Genomic DNA, 21,990 nt, shown 5'->3' with positions numbered 1-21,990 from the left:
GGGGGGGGTGAGGTTGAAGAGGGAAACTCTAATCTGTTGGGGTGGGTCATAAATCAGGCAGACAACATCATTAATCAGGGATGGGACAGAAGTGGAAGGAGGTGGGACTGGAGCTGCCATCCTCAGTGGGAAGGGGGCTGTGCTCTTTTTTTTTTTTGTAAAACAAATCTTGTTTCTGATTCCACTTGGCCCCAGCCACGCTGCCCGCATAATAGCAAACCCGGACACAAGGCTGTTTGAGTGGGTATGCTACCTCTGCGAGAAACCTTGCGATCCCAGCCTGCCAAGCATTAAATCCCTTTATAATTATCTTCTTTATATAACACTTCATGCTTATCATGCTTCAATGGATGAGACACTCGTTGGGTTAAAAAGAGGGGTTTAGAGACAAAAAGCAATTGTTTTGGGTTTTTTTCCCTGTCTCCTCTCCCTTTCCCCTCATCTCACCTCTTTCCAATCCAGCTGTTCTGAAAGCATCAGCTCCAGAGGGGCTCTGGCGTGGCAGAACGTGAAGGAGGATTGGTTAAAATTAAACAAAGTTTAGGTGGGGGTCCTTGTGCAAAGAGCCACATGTGTGAGAGCAGTCGGGGAGGTAGCAGCATCTGTCGCAAGGATGCTGCATCTGGGCAGACGGGCCGACACTGGAGCAGTGAGTGTGAAGCCAGAGGATTAGCAGAGGCCTGGGAGGCAAAGAGCAATATTTAAGCTGATGTGTCAGAGGGAAGCAGAAGCTGTTGTGAATCCACACCAGAGGATAAGCACTCCCCAGACCTTCTCTGTAGTGTCACACCGTTAATAGGCTTTGGTAAGAAACAAGAACGTTGTATAGCAAAGATAGAATTAAAAAATTAACGAGTCAAAAATGAACTAACCCTTTGTGCTCTACTAAGAGAGAGCATGATGGGGCTGCTGGGCCACATCCTAGATCAGCCTCTGTAAAATTGAGACAGGATCCAGAAGCTGAAATGAAGCAGGGATTGTCAAAGCCAGACTGAGAGTGAGCTGCTGGGCTGTGCTGCCTGTGCCCAGATTCTTATCATTATTAGGTTTTAGTCTTTCAGTAATTCAGTACCGTGTAATAATGTCATTGTAATGCATACAGGTGTTCGGGTGTTGAAAGGTTGCATAGGTAGATGCTCCATTTCTTTATGGAGTAAGACTTCGGCTTTACTTCATCCCTTAGGTTGCAACAGTGAGAGCCAAGTGCTGGGCTGCATTTCTTTATTCTGCTCCCTCCTTTAGCTGTTCAGCGGAAGCTGTATGCGCCAGTGATGGTCTCAAACGTTCCTACCAGTGTGCCGACTGAGGTTGTATCAGTGTCGTGGTTCATCACGGGCTAGCGGTTAACAGAGCTCAGCGAGGCAGGCTGGATGGATGGGCCCCAACCCGGGGGAAGGTGTTGTATCTCTGCTTAGTGCAGCTGTGCCCAGAGGTTTGGTCTAATTCTCGTGCCATGGGGCATTTTTCTGTAGATTTTGACATCTTCATATAGGGAGGAGGGGCTCTTGGATCTGTTGAGCCTGTGATGTTTTAGAGCTGAAGCATCTGCAGAACCAGCGTGGCTGCCGGTTTGGGGGGCAGTAGTGTCCCTGTCCCATAACTGGTTAAAGCTCAGGAAGGAATTTTATTCCTGCGTTGGGGGCATGGTTTAGACATCTTGCAATTTGTGTCTCTTTGCCAGCCCCTTCTTTTCTTTTTTCCTTTTTTTTTTTTTTTTTCCCCTTAGTTTCAGAAATGCTGTTAACTTTAATTTGTGGAGTTGCTTCCTGGGAATGAAAAATCGATGGGGGGCTATCGCAGTGTGAAATTCGACTGTCACTGTTGAGCTATAGAGTTAGCAAGATGTCTTAGAAGGTAAAAAATAAATCGTGGCCCAGCAAGTGCTCAGCTGTGCTATTTCAAAGGGGATATGAGGCTGATGGTCCGTTAGAGGGTACTTCAGTTAGATGGATGATGATTCCCTGTGAAATATTGGAGTTATTCCATAGGTAAGAGGAACTTTAGCTTATAAAACACAAACAGCTACCTTCTAGCAGACAAATTCTGCCCTTAGATGTGTGAGCAGCTTGTCAGAGAGAGGACTTGTCTCTAAAATTGGCCTGCTGTGTTTAACAACATCTCTGATGGAGCATTGTAGATCTTGCAGAGTTCCTTCTGAAACCATTATTTTTACGTAGGCTGCGTTCCCTGTTTAGATGGAAGTGTTCCTTTGAAGAGCAGAAAAGGGATCATGTTGTGCCCCGTGCACTGCCAGTGTGCTGTCACTCTCCTGCATCTACTGAAGGGCAGCCCTGGCTGCACAGGCTGTCTGCATGCTGGCATTAATAGGACTACTGCTTTCTTTGGCACTTGCTGCATCCTGCCACAATAGTCATTAAGTGTCTGTGCTGTGCCAGCTGCTGACAACAGGATGATTTTAATTACGGGTCCTGATAGTTTACACATTTGTTAGACTACAGTTAGTAAGTATAAATATGAAACAGTACCCAAAAAACCCCCGCCAGTTTGTATTACTTCTCACTAAACCATGTCTGGGACAACTGTAGAATCTGTAATTATTTCTCTTACACTTGCTTGCACGGTTGGAATACTGCTGAGGGGAGCTTACTACTGCAAGAAGGAGCTTTAAGCCACTTTTAGTTGGAGCTTGGTAAAGGTTTCCCAAAGTATTTAATGATGGAAGAATTCATTGTACTTTCATATCTCTGCTGCCTCTGTAACACAGTTAGAACACAGAAGCAGTGTATAGCAAGTAATGCAATTACCATAGTTTAATAGCTGTGTTAATTTTTTTTGCCCTCACTTCAGTGTCAATGCTTGTCCTAACCTTACTCACTCCTGTGGGTGCTTCACCCCGATTCTCCATTCACTTCTTTCTTCCATTTTGACAGTTTCTGTGCACAAAAAGCTGCTGTTTCCCACTTGGTTGCATAAGTGTTCCTGCTTTTCCCTCAGCCCACTTATGACCTGTCCTTCCTCTGCAGTGCAGGTTTCCTCTTCCAGCTCTGGTACCACAATTGGTTATGCCATACTAATGTGCCGTGGCCTCCTTTAATAGCCTCATGTTTCTTTTTGAAGGCATGATTACCTTAAATGATGCTAATTCTGATCCTTTCTTTCCCCGTGGAGGAAACAGCAACAGTGTAAAAGTTCTAGGGTGGCAGCGGCAGTTGTAGGAAGCGGTCTGGAGGATGTGTTTATCACGCTGCCCTTGTGTACCTCCAATCAAAGGTCATGAATGGAAGTTCTGGAAAGCATATCACCTCTATGGTAAAGCCCTTAAAAGGCTGCAGATGAATCCAAATGCTGCTGTAGTAGCATAGATATTTCCTGTTTATTTCGGCCGTTTGGATGCATGCCATGGGAGTAGAAGGCATTTCATTGTGCACAGAGGCTGGCTGCAAGATTTGACTGCCTCTCCAACCTTCTGAATAGCTTTCAGCCCTAGGAATTTGCTATTCCTCTTTCGCTTCAGGGATATTTTATAATTTCGTGCTTTGATCATCCAACCAAAGCTACCAATAATCCCAGACCACCTCCAGGCCACAGTAAAATGACAGGTTACAGCTGCCATAAGTCTTCCAGTAGAAAAATATACCTGACTAGCTATACATGGAGCTTGGTCATAATCCAAACGTTTACTTGTGGATGGAGGCAAGTTTCAGTAGGCTGGAACCTCTAACCTGTGTGCTTCAGCAGGGCGAGGAGCTGCATTTTCCATTTCCACTGCTGGCCTTTTGTGGCCCTGACTTATATTAAGATGAAGACCATGATGCACCTTCACAAATCTGTTAGGAATACAGTTAGGGTCACCAGGATGAAGGATGAATTTGAAAAGTGAACTGAGATAATTTCTATTTAGGAACTTGGTTTACAGAATCATTTTCTGACTCAGCCTCTGCTGCCTCAACAAAACCTTGCTGCAGCAAAATACTTATCCATCGCCTGGCTTTTTCCTTTATCGCCAGAGCTGCTCCAGTAAAGCAATGGGATTGCATTTATTTTCTCTTTGGAACAGGGAACATAGTCTCTAAATTGAAATCAGAATGACCCGTGCATTCTTTCTCCCAGCTTTCGTGTTGAACCATAATTGCTCAAATGACACATTTAAAATTTTGGCGCAAGCTCAGACTTTCACTAGCCGCCTTTTTAAATCAGTCCCAGTGGCCAGCGGATGCTGTGTGGCCCTACAAATGCATCTAAACATGCTGACTCTGAGTCTCCTTCCATTCCGAATGATCAGCGGTGCCATCTGTCTCTGTTTTGATTGGGGCTGGTCACATGTGTCCCAGCGAAACACGGGCCAAAAAAAAAGAGAGAGAAAGAGCCAGCTTCTGAATTTACTTCCTGCTTCTGTAAAGACATTGTTGGGCTCTCTGTTATAGAGGCAGAGGAGATATGAAAGCATAATGAATTCTTCTGTCATTAAATTCTTTGGGGAATCTTTACCCAAGTCCCTACTAAATGCGGCTTAAAATGCCTTCTCGCAGTGGCAAGCTCTCCTCGGTGGTATTGTGGCGGTGCGTGCAAGTGTAAGAGAAATCATTCCTCTGCGGGGGAAAAAGAGACAACGGTTTTGGTTTGCATCAAGATGAAATTAGTCAGAAGCAAACTCTGAATTTGGCAAGCAGATGCCAGTATTAACAAGTTGTGCAAGCAAGTATAAAATAGAGGCGGGAGGGAGGGAGCCTCGGCGCTGTGTGTGTGTGCCCTTGCATGCACCCCGCTCGAAATTCACAACTTAGAACACGGAAATTAGAATGGGGAACATTGCATTATTCATAACTTGGCAACCAGAAGCTGGGGCACTTTGCCAAAATAAACTATTCTCTGTAATTACAGGTGAAGCAACATTCTTTAATATCTTACAATACAGAAACATACATTAATCAAGGAAAGAGGGCTCTTTTTTTTTTTCCTAGAAGACAATAAATTAGCATCCTTGCCAATTTCCTCAATACATGTGACAATGTTTTACAGGATTATAAGTCAGCCTTTTTAAAGAAGGTTAGTCTAAAAACAAATAAACCAAATAAATGAGATTTTTAGCTAAATAGAAGAGAAGCCAGCTCCTAAAACATTGACATCTTGCCAGAAGATTTGCTTTTAGCACGGACACGCTCACAGAGTGAGGGTCTAAACTTCACTTGGTGTGATTTGACAGGGCTCTACCGAAGACAGCTTCACTGGGCAGTTTGCTGCTGCAAGGATCTGGCCCTTTCTGCTGTAGCCAGCTCATCTAGTGAAATAAAATCATAGTGCATCATGCCAAGCCAGTAGCCCGCATGTTCTGGGGTGATTTCACAGCCAATCTGCCGCCAGGCCCTGACACTGAATGTCTTTTGGAAACTTGACATAGTGAAAATGCTTGAGCTGTATCTGTTTCATTTTAAAGCCACCTGTGACTTTTTTTTTAAAAGCTACCACTTTCAGTGTTTTTCTTGTTAGTAACAAACTCTTTTTTTTTTTTTTTTTTTTTTAGCTTTATGCTAGGTTCTTGCCCTCTAGTAAGTGCGAAAGGCCTTTGTGTTTGTGTATCTCTCGCTGGCTTCAGTAGTGTTCACCCACATCTGCCCAAATAATCTCCCCATGTTGTTTGCTGTAGTACTTGCTGCAGGTCATGCTTGGTAAACTGAAAGAGAGGGCGGATTCTTTCACCAGGTTGAAAACAGATGCAGTTCTTATCCTGGAAAACTTGGGGTTGTTTTTAGGTAGTGCTTGAAACCCAGATAGCAAGGGAATTGTGTTGAAGATAACGTATGAATAAGAGTCAAGACAGCTTCATTGTGCTCTGCCATTCCACCGTGCTACCAGTGTCACACAGCATGTTACGGGATAATAAAACACGGTCTCTTCTCTGAAAAAGTTGCCCTCTCACCCAAACATAAATTGGCTATGAGAGAAGGCTTGCAATTAGATGATTGTGCACTGATGTTGGGGTCATTTTTTGGATCATTTTATCAAGTCCTAAAGATTTGTGCCCCACCAAGCAAGGACTGCAGTAGGCTTTCGTTTCTGCAGCCTCGTACTGAATAGGATAATTGTCATCTGCAGCCATGGTTGGATATGGCCAGAAGCAATTTCTCTGCTCCTGGAATCTTTCTTTAGCTTGACTCTGCTTTCAAAGCATCAACCAGTCTGTTTCTAATATTTATGATATGTAAGCTGCTAGCGACCTGACCTCTGCCCCCAGTGCAGGGAAATGGCATGTATGTTCTGCTGGGATCAGCTTCTCCACCTCGGACAAGGGAAGATAAAGGCTTTGTTTAAAAATAAAGACATCACTCTCAGGTTTGTCAGTGGTACTGTACATTTTCCTCTCTGCCGCTCTGTGTTTACAGGCATATGAAAACAAAAATAAATGTAGGCGGGAGAGAGAAGAAGGTCGGAATATCAAGTGTCAAAAGTAGCCCATGAAATGTTATTGGTGGTGCATTTAATCAGTGCTAAGCGTTTTTTACAAGGTACATACAAACAGTGGAATTGTAAAAATTTATGGAATGCTGTGTACAGTGTGGCCATTTATGAAGAAAAGAAAATTTATGTCCAGTTGAAATAAACCAAAGGGGAATGTTTTATGGAGACTCCTCAACAGCAGGATATATTAAGTGAGATCTAGGTAAGGGGAGGATGGGATATTCACAGGGCTTGCTGATCTTTGAGGTGTTTTTCTGCTTTTTCAGCAGCTAACAGTTTGCATCTTTCTGTGATGCTCAGTCGGGATGCAGTGATGGCATGGTGTTTTGGGTTTTTTTCTGTACAATGGAATGAAGCACAAGTGAACAGCTGCCATTGGTATCTCTGGTACGAGGTGCTCACTCTTGGTCTCATTCCAGTCCAACAGTTTCTTGAGGAGCCCTTAATATCCAACTGGGAAGGGTTAACTGAAGCCAGTCACTTTTGACATCAGCATTTTTTTGTTTCCTTTATGGTCCGGTATTTTCTTGATGATAAAGCACAGACTTAGTCAATTGAGAGATTCCAGAGCTGCAGAATCAGAGATAATTTAATTAATGGAATTGCTTGTGATTGCCCACTGGGACAGTGAGTAGGAATTGCTCGATTTAATTTGGAGAAACAAAGATCACGTGCATGCTAATGTTTGACAAATAGCCAGTATTTGGGTTAAAGTTTTTTTGCAAAGAGGAGGGCAGCTGATTCCCAAGGGAGATTTCCCATGAGGTGATTGCTGAGTAACAGCTCAAAGCTACAGATAGGTCCTTTTTCCTCTTCCATGGTATTTTTGCGCCCTTCTTCTGGTGTTTACTTGAACAAAGCAAAGATTTACTCAGAGGAAGAAAGTTTGTTCGTTGTTATTTTCACTGCTCAGGGGAGAACGCTATGAACAGTAGAAAAACATGCACTGGGGACAGAGACTTGAGAACTCTCCCATGCTGTCTGCCCAGTCACACAGACTAGTTCCTTGGTACCCAGAATTCTCAATGGTGACTGCCAAGTTGTGGTAAGGTTAACCACAAAGTCCAGGGAGAGGTGCAGGACCAAGCTTCCTCTGTGGGAAGCCCTCCCTTCATGACTTTGGTTCTGCATAAACGTTCTTGCTGAGGCTTATCTGATTTTGGTGATGTAAGTCCACAGTGAGCAGTAAATGTGGATGTGGCCTCTTGAATGCCCTCAGCCAGGGAGGACAGTTCAGATATGAGTGAGGCTGCTCACACCTGTGTGGTTAGAGAAGCACCAGGGCTGGGGCTTGAGGCATTGCTCTTGGCAGCAGTTGTGCTCAGCAGATCTCTCTGGAGACTGATCAATGACATTATCCAAACATCCAAATCAGAGCACTGAAGTGCAAAATTGTTGGAGTCCTGCATCTAGAGTAAGGTCAAGGCCAGGCAAAGAGAGCAGGGCTGTGGAAGCCAATTCCTTCTCCCCTGTAACTCCCTCTACCGCCGTTCGCAGGGTAGCCAGAGCCTTACCCTGTTCATGGAGCTTGGCTTTCTGACCCTCGCTCCACCCCACCGTTACCCTGCAAAAATGCTGCCCATGCTGCTCCCAGCTGTGTCCAGGCCAGCACACACGACGTGTGCACGCAAGAGGGAAGCCTGAGGGAGTTCCCAAGATTGCTGCTGCAGGAAGAGTTGCTCCTAAGCGATGCTTATCTTTAGGATACAAGCAGCAGGTTGACGGTAAAATATCACTAAATGGAATGGCATGTGTCCCAAGTGTGCTGGCCACCACGGGAGCCAGACACATGGGAAGTGACTCTTGTCTTTATTCCATCCCTGGAGGTAGTTCCAGTTTCCTCTATTTACTAATGTTCTCCCTATTTCCCTTGACCTCATTTCCTCCAGCTTTTCGGAAGCAACCATGCAATTATAGCTCACTTTGGGTTGACCCTTGGCTGCCACATCCCTGGTTGCTGCTGCTCTGAGAGACTTTCCTGAAATCTCAAGTACAAAATATTCACTTGTGGCCAAAACCCCTGTCTTGTGAGACAGGAGCTGTGTCTTCAGCACTATGCTGTGCATCAGGATTTGTCCCGAGAGCGCACTTGGCAGGGAGAACATGGAGTTTACAGTCTGTCACAGCTGAGCTTTGATCAGCGCTGGGAGATACTGCAGTGGCTAAAGCTCCCTTTCTTAGCAATGCACCCCAGTCTTGTTAATAAATGTATATTTAACAATGTCTGGAGCGTATGAAGTGATAATAACTAAATCAATACCTCCCACATTGATTGTCCAGGATCCCTACAGCGTGACGCACGCAGCGGTGCGGTAATTTTCCAGCTAACTAGCACCCTGATCTACAGCCCTCCTATTGATTGTCCATTGTATCAGGCAGTCTCTGAGCATTATTGCTTATACCTCTATTCAGCCTCCTTTTCTGATTCATTCGTTTATTACTGGACAGGTACGATTATCTCAGAGACTTTCCGAAATTGGCTGATGGGGGTCAGCCATTTAGACTTCTATAAACAAACCATTTTCTATCTCCTCTTGTTGTAGTGGCAGATTTTTCCTTTTCAAGCTTTGACTGTTATTGGGCTGAGACTGGCGATGAATTTGCCTTTGCTTGGATCTGCTCAGGGAATCAACTTTTTCCTTGCTGAGTCGCCTGCCCTGCAGAGTGTCCACAGATGTCAGAGGAGAACTTAGCAAGGATTGAGGTTTTGCTTGCCAGCTGCTTTGAGCAGGAGCCACATGCCCTGCTGTTACACCTCCAGTGTCCTTAAACATGCAGAAAGGAGAAATGAGTTCCAGAAAGTCAAATTCAACTGCAGCCTTCATCCAGCTTCAGCTTGTTGATGGGCCAGACTGGAAGGGAAACAATTTTCACATCCAGCAATAATCTTCAAGCTATAAATAATTCTGTTTCCTTCTTAGACAAAACTTAACACATTTTTAGGCTTTCTGTGAAAATGCTAACAACTCCTCCTTAAGGGTGAGAACCCAAGCTAGGGTATGATAGTTTATACCAACTAGTAGAGGCAAGTGGGTGTTTCACAGTGGGATGTCTCACTGTCTCTTCCTGAAGCTCTTTTGTTTCAAATGCTCCAGAGAATATTTACTGATACCAAGACTTGAATCCACAGTGTTCCCGTCCCCAGGCAGTCTTCACCCATTAGGCTATCATGGCATATGTGTATTTCTTTGCCTTTTTTTCAGTTTTAAAATTGTTGCCATTTCCTAGCAACTGTCATATTCAGTGAATATCCTTCTGATGAAGATCTCTCCTCACTTGGCTCATGCAGAGAGTGTCTTATCTCTACAAAGGTAGGAGCAAGGTTGGAGGAGCTTTACAACACTGGTACTTAAACATGTGCACTCCTGCAGCTTCAGTTTCTTCTGAAATGTCACAACTGGAAAGATCACTCAAGATTTTCTTGACTAGTTCTGTTTCCAGAGCCTTGGGAAAAGTCATCAGAGTCACCTCATGGGAGATACCTCCAGTGCCTGCCTGCCAAAAAGTGACTAATGAACAAAGGAGCAAGCATGTGCGTGCAGTGGGAGTGCTGAGATTGTAGATCACTTTATTTATTGTAGTAATTCCACTAGGCCCATGTTTTAGCCACTTGTTGATGAATTATCCTCTGAAAAAGTAGAACATGTAGATGCCACTGTAGGTTATGATGTGATTGATGCAGCTTCTGGTAGCGAGGTACTCTTCAGGTTCTTCCAAGCTGGAGTCTGCTTGGACAGGCTTGAAATTCACTGACATACATGAAAATTGCTGGTTTGGTTTGGTTTGTTTTTTGCAAGAGTGAAAGCTTTAGTGTCAATGCAGTACTCTAAACCTTTTCTGGGGAATGCTTGAGGGTCCTTCCCTATGTCTGCGCTGTGTAGAAATTGGATTTTGGAGCATGCTGAAGTGACCTATCCTTGTCTATAATACTCCCTGCATCTCGTTTGCCAAGCACTGCTGTCTGCCCTTGCTTTTAGGTTGGCAAGTTGCTCTTTTCACCAGCCTTGCAGAACCATGAAAATACACTTGCCTGCCCTCAGCACCGTGCCTCTGTGACAAAAGAGATAATGCTGCCCGTCAAAAATGACCCTAGGAAATGGGAAAGCAGAGATTGTAAAGCTGCTTTTATAACCACTCTGTTGGCACAGTGTCCACTGCTCTTGGTTTCTTCTTTTTTTCAGTATTAGAACCCCAAAAGCTAGGACTTTCTTTAATATAAAAGCACCGTGTTGATCCTATGTAATGAGCCGATTTTGTTTCACAAGGTTGGTGGCCAGCAAAGGCCTCCATTCTCTAAGGTGAAGTGCAGCTCCTATTGCCTGCAGAAGGCTATCTCACCAGCTTTAGAGCAACATACAGAACTTCGTCCAAAGGAATCTCTTAGGAGAAAACAGAGAAGAGACAGAAAACAAGCAAATGAACAAAAGAATCTGTTCTCTAAATGTCCACATCTCAGAGAAATTTGTTCTTTAGCACAGTGGCAAACCAAGCCCATTGTGTTCTGTCATGATGTGTTTGGAAGTGCTTAGTAGGACACCTCATTTTCAGGATTTATGCTTCACCCAGTTGGATGTATTAGTTTGAATGTTGCAATTTTCCGTACTATAGCTGTTGTGGGATCCTTTTTCCCCCTAACTCTAAACAATCTTGTGTGCTCAGTGATGCTCACTCTCCATCATCCTTTGCAGAATTACAGAAGACTCTGCAGTGACAACATTTGAAGCGTTAAAGGCTCGTGTCCGTGAGTTAGAAAGGCAGCTTTCCCGTGGGGACCGCTATAAATGTCTCATTTGCATGGTGAGTAGCATTCCACTTGTGGTAATGAATCAGAAATGTCTTGGTATCTTTGCTGAGGAGGGTGGAAGCTTTTCTTCTTTTTCAGGTGGAGTGGAGGAACTTATCTTTGTCCCTATACACCATTTAGCCTTTCAAATGAAGGTCCTAAGTCTCCTTAGTAATTGAGATTTCTGTATGCGTTACATTGTTCCACTTGTATTTGTAGCTGTCCATCTGTATCGGGAGCAAGAAAGACCCAACTTTGGAAGGCTTTCAGTCTTCCTGTAGAAAACTTCCAGCTACCAGCGTCTGCTTTCTGTACAAGCAGATTTACATAGGCAGGAGAGAGCAGAACCTGTGATCTGAGACCCACCATATGATTTGAGAGCAGGAACATTGCCCGAGCATTAAAAGTTGTCCAAGTCCTGCTTGCTGTGTGATGCTGTGGCCTTCTTAAAGAAGGGCAGCAGCTCCCTCTGATGGTCTGGGGCTGCAAAATTTTGCATCTCCTGTTAGACTTTTATTCTGCTGATAGCAGGAGAAAATTCTGCTTGGCTGAGGGCTCCCTCTGCAACTTCAGCTTGATGCATGGTGCTTGCTCTCCCAGCTCATGACTTGTAGATATGGGAGTGCAGTCCAAGTCTCCCATCCCACAGAAGGGACAAAAGCTTGCTGCTCATTTCTAGAGGTTTATTAGCAATGATAGAAGACACTCAAGAGAAGGCATGGCATGTCTGCTGAAATACCAGCAGCATTCCTGGGACGTAATTAAGCTGTTCCAGCAGACCTAAGAGTTCTGATAAGGGTTAATCTTACCCAGCACTGTTTTTTGTATGATCTGGTGACCTTTCTGGTGAGAATAATAGCAGGTGGCCACAGCAACTTCAGATGCTCTTGTGATAACTGTGCTGAGCCAGGTCACCACATGAGTGGATTATGGGCTTCCAACAGGAGTTCCGGGAAGCCAGAAAAATGGACTGTGGGAGACCTTCTGAATGCAAACTTACACATTACACAAGCTTTTTGTTGTTGTTAATACAAAATACAAGGCAACGTTACCTACAGAGAAGAGTGTTATGATGGAGTTGAGCGAAGGATCAATAGATCCCTGCTGTGGAAATAACCTGTTAACTTCTTCTCCTCAGGACTCCTATACAATGCCCCTGACTTCCATTCAGTGCTGGCATGTGCACTGTGAAGAATGCTGGCTGCGGACTCTGGTGAGGCTCTTGGCTACTTTCTTGTTGACTTACAGGCTTTTTCCTCTCTTCTGGGATATTTTGTTTTAAATCACCACAGGGAGAGGTGCTTTTTGCTTTATTTTAAACAACCTGAGTGCTGTGCATGCAAACTTCCCAAGCCTTGCTGTTTTAACACCTCAGTTTAGCTTTGACCTGGGTGAGTTTCATATGAGTCATCATGACCAAAGTGCAGTCCTGCCCCCTTGCTTTCTCCTCTGCTGCTCTGGGGACAGCCATTGCTCATGTTGGAGCTCTGTGCCAGGGACAACCTTGCCTTACAGTAATTTTCTGTGGGTTCTCTGTGTGGAGAGGTAAAGCTATGAGAATTGAGGCCAAATCCACTGAGATTTCATGGAATGGGCAGCTTCTGAGAAACCTAATATTCCCCTGAAGCAAAGGGAATCATCTTCAGGATAGAAGATACGGAAGGGAGCTTCTATGAATACGAATCTGTATTTTTCAGATGATCTGAAATAGCACTGTGTGGTTTTCAAGCATATGCTGTTCTGTTTGGAGGACTGGGGATTACATCAAACCCTGAATAGGTGACCCAGTGCAATAGTAATTTTTACACATATTAAAGCACATCAGGTTAAAATTTAAGGTGTTATTACATGAGTGTTTTCCTTTCCTGTGTTAAGACTGTGAGCTTTGTAATCAGCCTTTAATGTCCCGTGTGCAGCTGATTTTTAAGCTTTCATTTTGCTCAGGTTGAAGAGTGGAAAATAGTTGTGCTTTCTAGTTCTCCTGTTAGCAAGATGATACAGTGTTGGGTTGCAAAAAATGTAAGGGAATGCCACTCCTAAAAACAGTTCCTGTAAGGCATTACAAAATCTACTTTATAGAACATGTTGTGTGCTTGGAATTACGATTAAGCTGATCGTGCCCCTTTAAATCCTGCCTTTTAAAAGTCTTGTCCAAGAAAAGTTACCAGGACGGTGAAGTGCCTGTGGGCTTGAGTACTAATAGCAACTCAATAACTTGACTGTCCCTTGGGCTGTATTTTATAGCTCTTAGCCACACCCCATCACTGTTGAGATTATACAAGCTTTTGTAAACAATTTAGCAGCATGTTATAAAAGACACATATGTGGGTGCGCAGCTGTGAGGTGTTTGGATGTGCTCTGCCACCTCTCCTAAGTGAGAAGTAATCTAGTCCTTCAGCGGTACTGCAAGCAGAGGATAAAACACTAATTTTTTTCATTTTCTTTACTCTGACATCTTTGTCCTTTCCTCTTCACAGCAGCCTCAAGTCATCTTCTAAAACTGTGGCACTGATTTCAGGCTATTCTTAGGCTCAGCAGCAACTTAGTTCAACTTCAGTCTGGCCCCTTTGTTTCTCGTCCAGCAGTCATGGCCGCTCAGGAGAACAGGAAAATCCCACTGACGGTGCTCGGGGGTTAGCTTTTACCCTGGCAGAGGGGGAGCCATCTCCCCTCTAGATATCTGTGAGGAAGGTAGACATCACACTGGCTGTGTGATATCCACACATGGCTTTTCTGCTGACTAGGCATGTAGCACGGGCATAGTCCAGCAAAATATCATACTAAGACTTGGCAGTTGTGTAGGGGAAGCAATTAATAAGTGGCTACTCATGTGTTCCCCAGTCCTAGCCTCTCCCTGCAGCCCCCAATTTATTAAACCAGGCCTTTTCACAAGGCATGCTTGCACTCCCTCCCCGTCTCAAAAACATTCTCCCAGCCTGTGTTCGCATGTTTCTAATGTAACCATTAAAATGTAGCCCGAAGACAGCAATAAAAACCCTGGAACGCCTTGGTGCTTTTGTGTCTTGATCAAAGTCAATGTGTGTAATCTCGTTAAGACTGCCCTCCTTCCCCCCTCCTTTTTTATGAATTTAATGGCATACAGCAGCTGGGCTCGGTGTTTAATGCTCACCAACCTGCATTGTTCTAATTAAGGTATCTCCTTTTATATCGGGCACAAAAGAGACTCTTGTTTTTTTTAACAAGCGAGGAGCTGTGGGATAGTGTGTGTAATAATCGCTGCTGTTACCTTTCCCTGGGTATAAAGCTGGCTGCCCAGCGGGGGCGGGAGGAGGGAGCCTGCGCGTGCAGCACACATGGAAAGACTTGGCTGAGGGAGAGGGGCAACATTTTTCTTCTGTTGTGCAATAAACAATTTGTTGGAGTTAATAGGAGTTGGGGCGGGTGGGTTGTGTCAGGCTTCCGGCCCCTTTTGAACATTCTGGAGATCTGCCATCCCTGCTGGTGAAAAGTCTCCTTTCTCCTGTGCGCCTGTGGTTTATATGCCCAACTGAGATCTAATATTAAATTAGAGTGTGAGAGTGTCTGAAAGGGAGAGGGAGGACCGTGTATTGAACAAGACCCTGAAACTGGAGGCTCAGAGTGCCTGGAAGCACTTCTAAACCTCGGCAGGGTGTTGAAGGCAGGGTGAAATTTGATGCTTACATCTGTCTGTGGACAAGAGGGGGTGAAGTGGGTTTTTAAAGGTTTAAGGTTTAATCATTTTCTAGAATATGATCTGAGCATCTCTAGCATCCTCTGACTTCAGTGGTGTCTAGGGCATTGATGAGGACTGGATCTTTAAAGCACTTAGGCTTTCTGAAAATACAGTTGTTGTACTTTTGGCTTTTGAGGTCTAATTCCAAATTCTAACTGTTCTGCTGCTAAGGGAGAGGGAGAAACATTTTTAACCACTGACTCTAGCAATGGTTGCTGGACTTTACCTTAGGTACCATTATACTAGAGCTCCGTGCATCATACTGGCTTCAAGTTCTGGGGAGGAAACATTCACCAGAGTAGACTCCATCGCTATCTCCTGTTGCTGTGTGGATTAACTTGAAGGAAGAGCTGGGGTTGAAGAAAGGGACCTTGAAGATGGCTTCAGAGAACCAAGCCTGTGGTGCTCACTGAGTTAGCCAGCAGCTCAGTGCCAATAGGAGCTGCTTGGTTAGATGGTCCTCCTCAGAGTGGCCATGGAAAAAGGAAATAACTGTCCCTTCACCCAGCATCGGCACATGATGAATTGAGTGTTTTTCTCTCCTTCACTTGCTCTGTGAGCAGAATCAGTCTGCCTGAGGGCTGGCGTCCAGCAGCCACGAGCCAAAGCTGTGCTGTACGCTGCACACCCTGCAGGCTGCTCTGTGGTTGTAGCCACAACAGCAATGGAGACAGGGAGAGGGACACAAGAACATGCTGCTTGATGCCATGTAATCATGCCTGGCTTCCCAGGAAATCATGTGAGCTGCTTTGTCAGCTGGATTTGTCTGCTGATTTTTGATTTTCTTGTGTCAAACCACACCAATGAGCTTGCTACTCCCTACTTGCCAGTTGTCTGGGGCACTCAACACAGTGACATATTCAGTCATCCATCCCACATGCAGAGAGCTAATCGGTATCTCCAAGTTATGCAGAAACTTGGACACAAGCCTGGAGTGACTTCCCTGTGATCCCTTTTGGAAATTCCTGAACACATGTTCAGGTTTTCAAGGACAGGAGGGGAAAATGGTCTTGTAGGAGCGAGGTTTAGCCTGGGCAGCAGGAGCTGGGGTTCATTTCCCTGAACTATCCTCATGGTGGATGTCTGTCCTCAGCTGGTTGTTGGACTGCAGCTCTGAGTCACTGGGTGGTGGAGGATAAATAAAACCTCTGAAAGAGGTTTGTCTGCCCCTTCTCTAACCTTCCCTGTTGACCAAGAGGGACCATACAGCTGCTAGTGGGTGAGATGCATATTTTCCTTCTCCTGGGAAGAGTGTTCTGACAGTAGAGATTGGCAATCTCCTGCAGTGCTCTGCTGGTGAGATTTGGAGCCTCCATCTTCGGAGGTTTGGAAGAACAGGTTTGATGCTTGTCCATCAGCAGTAATTCAGGTTTAGATGATGTTGCTGCAGGGATGGGTCAGTGAGTTCTTCATGTCTCTGTAAGCTGTGGAGCAACATAATTCTTCATGATGTTCCTAACTGCCAGGACATTGTTTGTTAACATATTTCATTTTTGGCCTCCAACAGCCTGTAGGGGTGAGCTCCACGCTTTGAGGAGGCTCTGTGAAAAAGTTTAATCTCCCCATAGCTTCAGCCTCTCAACTGGAGGTACTCCACAACAGCAGCAGTGAGCGGCTCCTTTGCTAGGAATTAGCACTGGCAGAGAAGACCCTGACACTTCATGTGGAGGCGAGGGTAGGAGAGAGGGCTGTTGCCTTGGTTGTGAGTTGGATCTTGGAGTTCAGGTCCACTCTCAGCAGAAGCTGGCTCTTGGTTTGAGTCCCTTCTATGATACCTCTACTTTGGTTTTCCTGCCTATAAAATAGGTGAGCTTTGAGCCCAGGTTTGATGGTGGCAGTGTGTAGGCAAAGTTGCTCCGTGTGTGTCTCATTATTCTCTGTGCCTGGTAGCATGTTCTGCTTGGAAATAGCCCATTTTTAGACCCACAGGACAGCAGGAAGTGCCTAAGTCCTTCCTTTTGAGTTTTCTTGCTTTACTTGCTTTAGCCAATTTAAATAGCAGACGTCACACCATTTATTTTTTTTTTTAAGAGGCAACTTTAAGACAAAATACTCCAACCCTTCCTGGCACCATGTGAGCCCTAACAACTTCTCAACATCTCAGCTCTTGTTAATGTATTTTTCAAACTACTACCCCAAGTGATTAGCCTGTATTGTGGATCAATCACTTGCCAAATTTTAATTAAGAAAGAAGGAGAAAAAATAAACTCCATCCCAGTTTCAGCCCCTTTTCTTTGCTTTGTAACAGCCCTGGAGCAAACTTCATGCAGCAGAGTTTTATAAACCCCTCAAAACTGGGGTTTATAATGGAAAAGCTGAGGTGGCCTTTACTCTAGCACACACAGCTATAACACATCAAGGCTTTTCCATGAAGCTATGATGAAAGGAGCAGAAGGACCTGGGAAAAAGAAAGAAAGAAAGAAATGGCTGACAGGTGGGACTTATTATTCCACAGCATTTTTATTTCAAGGGAAAAGTTTAGTAACCCCAGCTGGCAGGTGAGCAGTGGGGGAGCAAATGCTTTTTCATTGTGCCTGTGCCAGCATGTGTGTGTACAAGCTTATATGCCTCTCTACAAGAGAGGAGAGCTTAAATTCTGGTGCCAATAAATGTTGTACACCTACACTGAAAAGTCAGATGGAAGGAACAAGGTTCTAAGCAATTTCAGTCTAAAAAGAAAAAAATCAGGACTTAGTTCTGAATTTAAACCCATGCTGATGTGTGCAGAGGATGACAGTTTTATTTTTAAAAAAAACAGAACTAAAGAAAGAAAAAGGCTTCCCCAAGGACCCCAAGTCATTATTTTTGCTTGAAGTGTTTAATACCAAGCATAAGTACTGGGAAGACCCGGGGACCTGGGCCCAGCATGCCATGTGCAGCCAACCTGCCCGGCATTCAGGCTGGGCTGCTGAAGGTCTCTGATGCCATTTTTGCCCCAGTGCACCAGGGCTTCAGAGCTCAAGGTGAGCTGCCCTGCCCGTGTGCAGGTGAAGCAACGTCCACCACTGCCCTAAATCAATCTGCAATCATGTAGCTTTGGCAGAAAATGGGTCAAGCTACCCAGTGTGGTTGGGTTCTGCCTTCTGGCATTGTTAAAAACTTGATCCAGGCTGCCCATGTGCAGCTCTCAGCCTTAGGCGGGGAGAGTGGATCCTAAAGCCATCAGCATGTGGTGCTGAAAGGTCTCTGGGACAGAGATTCTGAGGTCTGGTGGGATAAATCCACCCATCTTCCCTTTCCCTGTGGTGTAGAGGAATTGCATAGCTGACCTTGCTTCACCACAGGAGAGAGCAGCAAAGCCATAGGCAGTTTAATCAGGCTTGTTCTGCCATCCTGTGGGCTGTGTGTGGAGGACTTGTGCTTGTAGCAAGCGCCTGCACAGCCTTGGGAGAGACCTGGGCAGGGTGGCTTTCCAGGGAATCTGTACTTGTGAAATTTCCCATGTTGAGCTGTCTAGTCTGTATTAGCAAGGCTGCCCCTGCAAAGGGTCACACACATCTGCCTGCAGCTGCCTCAGTCCCCCTCCAAATCCCAGAACAGAGCATGAGGTGCAAGACAGAGGATGGCAGCAGCTGAGGTTTGCTTTTAGCAAAATTAAGTCAAGGGGGTTCCAGCTCCTCCCCACCCACATGCAGCAAAGTATCAACTTCAGCAGAGCTAAAAGAAAATGACTGCTGAATTGCTGTTCGGCATGGCACAGGAGCAGTGAGGAATAGGAGGACGTGGTTTTAGGTGGCAGCAAGCACTTCCCTTCATCCTTCACCCCAGACTGAAGGCAGGCTGAGGCATTTGATGTGTCAGAGGACTGGTTTTGCAGAAGGTGTCTCTCCCTGGTGCACTGTCCAGGGAGTTAGAAACTCCAGGTACTCGGATGCGTTTTTGCCGCTTGCCAATAGTCTGTGCCCATCGTGGGAAGGAGAACATGGACAGATGTGCATAGTAGTCACATCTGGAATGTCTTACAGTCCCCATGCACACTTACTTCTGCTTGTCAGGGCACGCAGGAAAGCTCAAACAGGCAGCTGCAGCTGCTGCCTCTTTGACAACACGGTGTGAATTCTCAGCACCTCCATGCCACTTCCCCTAGGACCCTTCAGCTACCAAGACTATGCCAAAAAGCCAACCAGATACCACATGTGCTTCTGAGGACCAGAGAACTGCATGGTTATGTGAGCCTGAGCAGGGACTCAATGGAACAGGAGTGAGATTCTCCTTGGCAGTGCTGCTATGTAGCCTGGCCCACAACGGCTTTAAGGGTGGCAGAAGGGGCAGAAGTTTAGACTTTTTCTCTCCTACTGGTTGTAGCTGCTGCAGGAAGCTTTTCCTGGAACATGCAGGGTTAGAGCCTGCCCTTTTCTAATGCTAGAGAGTGAAAGCTCTGGTCTTGAGCACAAGCAAAAAGACCTGTTACATAAGCAGGCTCTGTCCTTACCGTCTCAGGTGTCTGTTATGTGTTTCATTGAACTCTAGTTCAACAGCACTTTGTGTGTGGCTGGTTTAGATCTCAGGTGCAAAAGCCTGTGGTTCCCTGGTGTGTCGGGACAGCAGTTCTGCTGCCAGCAGCACAGGGTGTCAAATGGGAGCCTGTATTGCTCACAAGTCCAAAGCTCAGGGAGCAGCAAGTGTGCGAAGTCCATGTCTGCCAGGAATAACGTGTGCTGGGAGCAGGGAGGAGTCTGGTTTGTGGGGGCTTTTCAGTAGTACTCGATACAGCAGAGCAGACATGACTTGCACCTCTTTGGAGTTGCATACTTGTGAAATACTTTCACCTGTGTAAATTTTCTGTCCCTGGGGCTCTCTGCCAGATTCTCTTTAGTCCAGGGAGCTTCCAGTCCCTGTCCTCTCTCGGCAGGTGTCACGGAGCAGAGAGAACCATTGCTAAGGATGCTTGCCTTTTGTAAGCAGCAGTGCCAGCTCCTCTGCTAGAGGTGTGCCACCCAAATGCAGGTAGCAGTACCAAAGCAGTGTGACAGGTCACGGTCCTGCCAGCTGCCACGCTCGCTGCTGCAGGTCTGAAACAAGCCCTGCTGGGCCCGAGCAGCAGCATGGCCGAGTGCAGCGGCTGCAGTTCTGCCCGCAGGCGCTTTCACGGCGTGCCGCAGCCCCGTCAGCTCGCTGGTCAGGCCGAGCACTGCTAATGGCAGCAGGCAGAACTTGGGGTGCTCGGGCAGGGCCCACACTCCGCTCTGTGCAGCGAGAGGTCATGCTGAGGCTGCAGTCAGTGTTGGAAGCCAGAGCATCCCAAATCCTTGTGCTGCTGGTGCTGTAGACAGGGGGCTGCCTCGTGGCAGAGCCATCCTTCTGTCAGTTTTTCCCATCAACTGTCTGTCGCATCTGCCAATCTAACGATGACCAGCGTAGGTTGACCCCGATTCTGAGGCTTATTAACGTCCTCTTGCTGTCAGGCTCAGTGACAGATGACACATCAGCCCTTATTGTATTTCATGTAGTGTTCATGTCAGCTGCCCATTACCTCGCCCCAGCTCACGTCACATTTTGCTCATTTCAACTCACCTTGGCAGAACAGGCTCATCTCTGCAGCATTGCCATGAGCTAGAGTGGGACGGGATGGAGGTTTCCTCCATGCCAGCAGCTTTGGGGCTTCTGCAGATGGCCAAGGCAGTCACCCACTGTGCTTCCCCAAAAGGGTTGGTGCAATCCCGCCATGAACCAGTTCAGTCATCCCTGCTGAAAATGGCACTTATTCCAGCTGGGTTGGTCGTCTGCCTTCTGTGTGACCTGAATTGGCTCATGGAGGGCTGCAGGTGAGCAAGGGAAGCAGAAAGGAGCAGATCTGCCTGGCAGGCAGCAGTGACTGCAGTAGGACAGGGGGCTTGGGCTGACCCATCTGCAGAGACTCCTCTTCCTGGACCTGCTGAATTGGATGACACGTCTTGGCTCTGGCTTCCAGCCTCCTGCAGAGCTCCTGCCTGCCCAGCCCAGCCACCTTGTGCCAGGGACTGGAGTGGCTTGCAGGGTGGACAAGAAAGGCATTGGGGCTCCCCCTTTTCACAGCTTGTACCTGCTGGGCATGGGACATGGCCCTGCCTGGAGGTGAAAGGAGGTGGCCTTGCAGCCCCTGCTCCTGTGCTGCTCCCCTGGAGAACCCAGGCCAAGGGCAGGGTCATGCAAGTTCTCCTCCTTCTCTCACTCACGCTGTTCATCTCATCTGCAGGGTGCCAAGAAGCTCTGTCCCCAGTGTAACACCATCACATCTCCCGGAGACCTTCGGCGTATCTACTTATGAAGGACCCAGCGGGAGGGCAGGACCCAGCTACTCGGCTCAGCTCATCACACCAAGGGGGAGAAGAACGACAGCAACAAAAAAAAAAGACGTTTTAAAATTTAAAGAAAAAACAAACCAGGGACTCCAGACTTGGACTTGAGGATACAGGAGCAGCAGGGAGCCTCGGCTCCCCAGTCCCGCATGTTGAGACCTCCTTCAGCATCTGCAGCGGGCAAAACCAAACCCTTTGTTGTGAAGACCCCTTTTTTAAAACCAGTATTCCCCATCCACCCATTCCCTGGAGCTGGCTTTGCATCGTGGACGGCTCGTGAGCCCTCCTTTGGACTGTGTTGTTGACCACTCTGCCCCCAGGAGACTGGGGAAGGGACCCTTGACAGAAAGATGTTAAATAACCTGTAACTTGTGTTCTTTGTTCAGTTTCTTTTTTGTTTTGTTTTTGTTTGTTTTGGTTTGGTTTTTGGTTTGGTTCTGTTTTGGTTTTTTGTGGTGTTGTAGTGATAAAAAAAGGTTTAAAGAAAAAAAAAAAAAACACCCAGGCAGAAATGAAGCACATGTAATATAGATTATATATGTTTACAATGTTGTGTATAAATGGGATAGACTCAAACATTACATACTAATAAGTTTCCCTTTCTTTTTTTTGGGTTGTATTTTTTTTAAAGAAAAAAAATGAGCAGAGAACATTAAACCCATATTTTTCTTGGTTCAGCAAAGTTTTGGCATTAAAGTCATTAGTTTAAAAAAAGTATATATATACATATATATAATATAAATGGTTTAATGTTCTGTGGTGTATATTTCCTCATTCAGATATGAAGTTAACAGCTC

General features: G+C 45.9%; 1 protein-coding gene across 1 annotated transcript in view; it reads left to right on the top strand.

Annotated features, from left to right (window-relative positions):
- Nucleotides 1-21,692, top strand: part of RNF220 (ring finger protein 220) — a 49,988-nt gene extending 28,296 nt beyond the window's left edge. The window contains exons 8-10 of the mRNA XM_008935395.1: nt 11,106-11,214; nt 12,339-12,413; nt 21,091-21,692. Coding sequence (XP_008933643.1) covers nt 11,106-11,214; nt 12,339-12,413; nt 21,091-21,162 — 256 coding nt within the window. The 3' untranslated portion in view covers nt 21,163-21,692. The remainder of the gene's footprint in view (nt 1-11,105; nt 11,215-12,338; nt 12,414-21,090) is intronic.
- Nucleotides 21,693-21,990: the final 298 nt, after the last annotated feature.

The sequence above is a fragment of the Merops nubicus genome, unplaced genomic scaffold, assembly GCF_000691845.1.
Source record: "Merops nubicus isolate BGI_N331 unplaced genomic scaffold, ASM69184v1 scaffold25402, whole genome shotgun sequence".
NCBI classification, from domain to species: Eukaryota; Metazoa; Chordata; class Aves; order Coraciiformes; family Meropidae; genus Merops; species Merops nubicus.
Note: the sequence above shows the minus strand (reverse complement) of the source record. Positions and strands in the feature narration are given on the sequence as shown.